This window comes from Cebus imitator, unplaced genomic scaffold (genome assembly GCF_001604975.1).
Source record: "Cebus imitator isolate Cc_AM_T3 unplaced genomic scaffold, Cebus_imitator-1.0 Scaffold217, whole genome shotgun sequence".
Lineage (NCBI taxonomy): Eukaryota > Metazoa > Chordata > Mammalia > Primates > Cebidae > Cebus > Cebus imitator.
The window spans coordinates 1,538,275-1,541,786 of NW_016107532.1; the positions used below are offsets into that span (position 1 = coordinate 1,538,275).

Here is a 3,512-nt window from a genome sequence, read left to right on the forward strand (position 1 = left end):
AAAAAAAAAAAAAAAAAAAAAGATTAGCTGGGCGTAGTAATGTATGCCTGTAATCCCAGATACTCAGGAGACTGAGGCATGAGAATTGCTTTAACCTGGGAGGTGGAGTCTGCAGTGAGCCAAGATTGCACCACTGCACGTCAGCCTGGGTGACAGAGCAAGACTCAGTCTCAACAAAACAAAACAAAAACTACGAATTAAGCCAAAACTGTTTTCTACGTTAGGGCCAGCTACAGGTGAAGGTAGCATGGAAGACGTTTGCTGATAGCAGTGGCCTACTTTAGTTCACCTGACCATCACTAGTTGAGAACAGAAACCCTGGATTAGGGGAGAAAAACTATTTATTTTGGGTTGGCATGTGCTGGCTCTACTGAAAGATGTGCTGTCTGGCTCTCTGATGGAAGCTTGTTTTTCAAGGGGAAGAGACATCTAATAAGGAAATCTTAGTCAGAGGCTCATTCCTTAGCAATTTCTTCCTAAAGAATTATTCTAGCTTTGCCTCTGACAGTTTTGTCTAGTTAAAATGGTCTTATTGAGTTATTAATGAAATTTTGTCTTATTATAAAAAGGTTTACTTGGGAAGTAAGTAAGGGAAGTAAGGGAGGGAGGGAAAGAGGAAAGGACGTAGGAGAATGTATGAAGCAAGTATGGCAAAATAGTAACATTTGTTAACTCTGACCAGTAGGCACACAGTGTTTGTTATTTTGTTCTCTGTTTTTAGGTATGTTTGAAATATTTCCTATGTTTCTCCCAGGTACAGTGGGATCTGAAACACTTACTGTCAGCTGGCAGATGGTCGAGTAGGTCCTCATATTCCTCTTTCCCAACTTCAATTTCCATGTTCTTCAGAAGAGCTTCCAGATTATTGACATTGACTTTTTTTCCTTAGGAATTAAGAGGATGGAATAAGAAATACAAGTAATTCCAAGAAGTGGAAAATGCTAGCTTTATTGTTATTATTATTATTTTTGAGATGGAGTCTCACTCTTGTTGCCCAGGCTGGAGTGCAATGGCATGATCTCGGCTCACTGCAACCTCCGCCTCCCGGGTTCAAGTGGTTCTCTTGCCTTGGCTTCCCAAGTAGCTGGGATTACAGGTGCACACCACCATGCTCAGCTAATTCTTGTATTTTTAGTAGAGATGCGGTTTCACCATGTTGGCCAGCCTAGTCTCAAACTCCTGACCTCAGGTGATCCACCTGCCTTGGCCTCCCAAAGTGCTGGGATTACAGGCATGAGCCACTGTGCCTGGCCCAGAATATGTCAGCTTTAACTATGTATTTATTTTAAGTGGAGAGTGAAATAATATATTGGCCACTCGGAAGTATCAGAGTTGAGAAAAGAAAATGCTCCCTCAACACTGAACTATAATTTTCAATTGAAGTAATCATGGATGAAAAAGAATTAGACAAATTTGATGAATTGTGATAAAGATAACAAACCTAAAAGAAAGCAGAATTTCTTTTTTATTTTTAAGATAGGATTTTGCTCTGTCACCATGCTGGAGTGCCGTGGCATGATCCTGGCTCATTGCAGCCTTGACCTCCTGGGCTCAAGTGATCCTCCTGCCTCAGCCTCCCAAGTAGTTGGGGCCACAAGTGCATGCCAGCAGCACAGCTAATTTTCTTATTTTGTGAAGAGATACGGTCTCCCTAAGTTGCCCAGGCTGGTCTTGAACTCCTGGGTTCAAGTGATCTTTTTTCCTTGGCTTCTTAAAGTGCTTAGATTAGGGATGTGAGCCATCGTGCATGCTGAAAGCAGAATTTCAAACTTGCTACAGTGACATATTACTAGCAGTGACTCGCTCAAATATAGTTATACTAAAAGAAGGATGGTAGGTTATGAGGCATAAATTCAGAATCAGTAAATAGCGTGTTAGATATAGTGAACTCCAAGTTTCTCTTCAAAGAATCAGTATGTCAGTATGTTCAGCTCTCTTATTCTTTAATTCTCTATTTTAAAGTTTAACTTCCTGGTTCTCTGTGCCCCCTTGCCTCTAGTTTTGGTAAACAACTTCCCTGCCAGCTCTAATCAATAGTTCACATCTGTTTGCCTGTCCCCTGCTCTGTCCTGACTCATCCTGATCACCTGCTCCAGTCACCTGCTCCATCCTGACTCATCCGGTCACCTGCTTTGACCTGAGTCACCCCCAGTTACCTGCTCTGCCATAACCATTTTTCCCGCCAAACCACTCACCCTGCCACTCTGGCTCATACTTCTGTTCTCTTTAAAATAGCTAATTGGAATTAGCTTAGACTGTGCAGTCTAACCCTAGCTAATAGGAGAACAACACAGCAGCAGGGACTGCGTCAGGGATAAGAATCTCTTCCCCTCCCTTGTTCAGGTGTGTGTTTGCCATTGCTCCATCTGTGAGACGCACCCTTCTATAGAAGTAAATTGTCTTACTGAGAAATTAATATTCGAGTGCTACTTCTTTTGCAGCACCAAAAATTTTCATATAACAAGTGGAACAGCGAGATTCCAATCAGTGAGAAATTCAAAAAAGCAAATGTAAAGCACAATTACATTTTAGCTGCTGTTCTCATATTCTTACCTTTGAGAGGCTTCACACTATCCAGTAATTTTTTCTTATATACCTTTCCATCTGTAAGATATGGTAAAATTCAAGTTAAAAAAAGGATAAGAAACTCTTTAATTTTATAAGACATGATTCACCTAGAAATTTACTCTATTTCACCCTTGAATAATAAAAAAGATAAGAACTGCTCTCAATGTGGTCAATCTATCCCCCAGCTGAAACACATAGCAGTAGTTGATGTCCCTTAAACACACACACACACAGAGGTGCTGCTTTTTTTTTTTTTTTTTTTTTTTTTTTATAAAATTCCTATAAAGTAGATATTGCCTCCATCTTATTTTTTTTTTTTTTTTTTTTTTTTGAGACAGAGTCTTGTTCTGTCACCCAGGCTGGAGTGTGTAGTGGTGCTATCTTAGTTTATGGTAACCTCCATCTCCCAGATTCAAGTGATTCTCTCTCCTGTCTCAGCCTCTGGTGCAGCTAGGATTACAGGTGTGCACCACTGGGCCTGCTTAATTTTTGTATTTTTAGTAGAGACGGGGTTTCACCATCTTGGCCAGGCTGGTCTTGAACTTCTGGCCTCAAGTGATCCACTTGCCTTGGTCTCACAAAGTGTTGGGATTAAGGCATGAGCCACTGTGGCCAGCTAGTTCTTCCCCCTTCCCTCTTCCCTCTTATTCCTTCCTTCCTCCTTCTTCTTTCTCCTTCTTCTTATTCTTCTTTTCTCCTTCCTCCTCCTCCTCCTCTTCTTCTTCTTCTTCTTCTTCTTCCTTCTTCTTCCTCTTCTTCTTCTTTCTTCTTCTTCTTTTCCTCTTCTTCTTCTTCTTCTTCTCCTCCTCCTCCTCCTCCTCCTCCTCTTCTTCTTCTCCTCCTCTTCTTCTTCTTTCTTCTTCTTCTTTTCCTCTTCTTCTTCTTCTTCTCCTCCTCCTCCTCCTCCTCCTCCTCCTCCTCCTCTTCTTCTTCTCCTCTTCTTC

At 41.3% G+C, this 3,512-nt stretch overlaps 1 protein-coding gene across 1 annotated transcript in view; it reads right to left on the reverse strand.

Annotated features, from left to right (window-relative positions):
• Positions 1-3,512, reverse strand: part of LOC108318290 — a 32,369-nt gene that overhangs the window by 11,254 nt on the left and 17,603 nt on the right. The window contains exons 6-7 of the mRNA XM_017549255.2: positions 2,554-2,604; positions 780-884 (exon numbers count right to left, since the gene is read on the reverse strand). Of these exons, the coding sequence (XP_017404744.2) occupies positions 780-884; positions 2,554-2,604 (156 nt within the window). The remainder of the gene's footprint in view (positions 1-779; positions 885-2,553; positions 2,605-3,512) is intronic.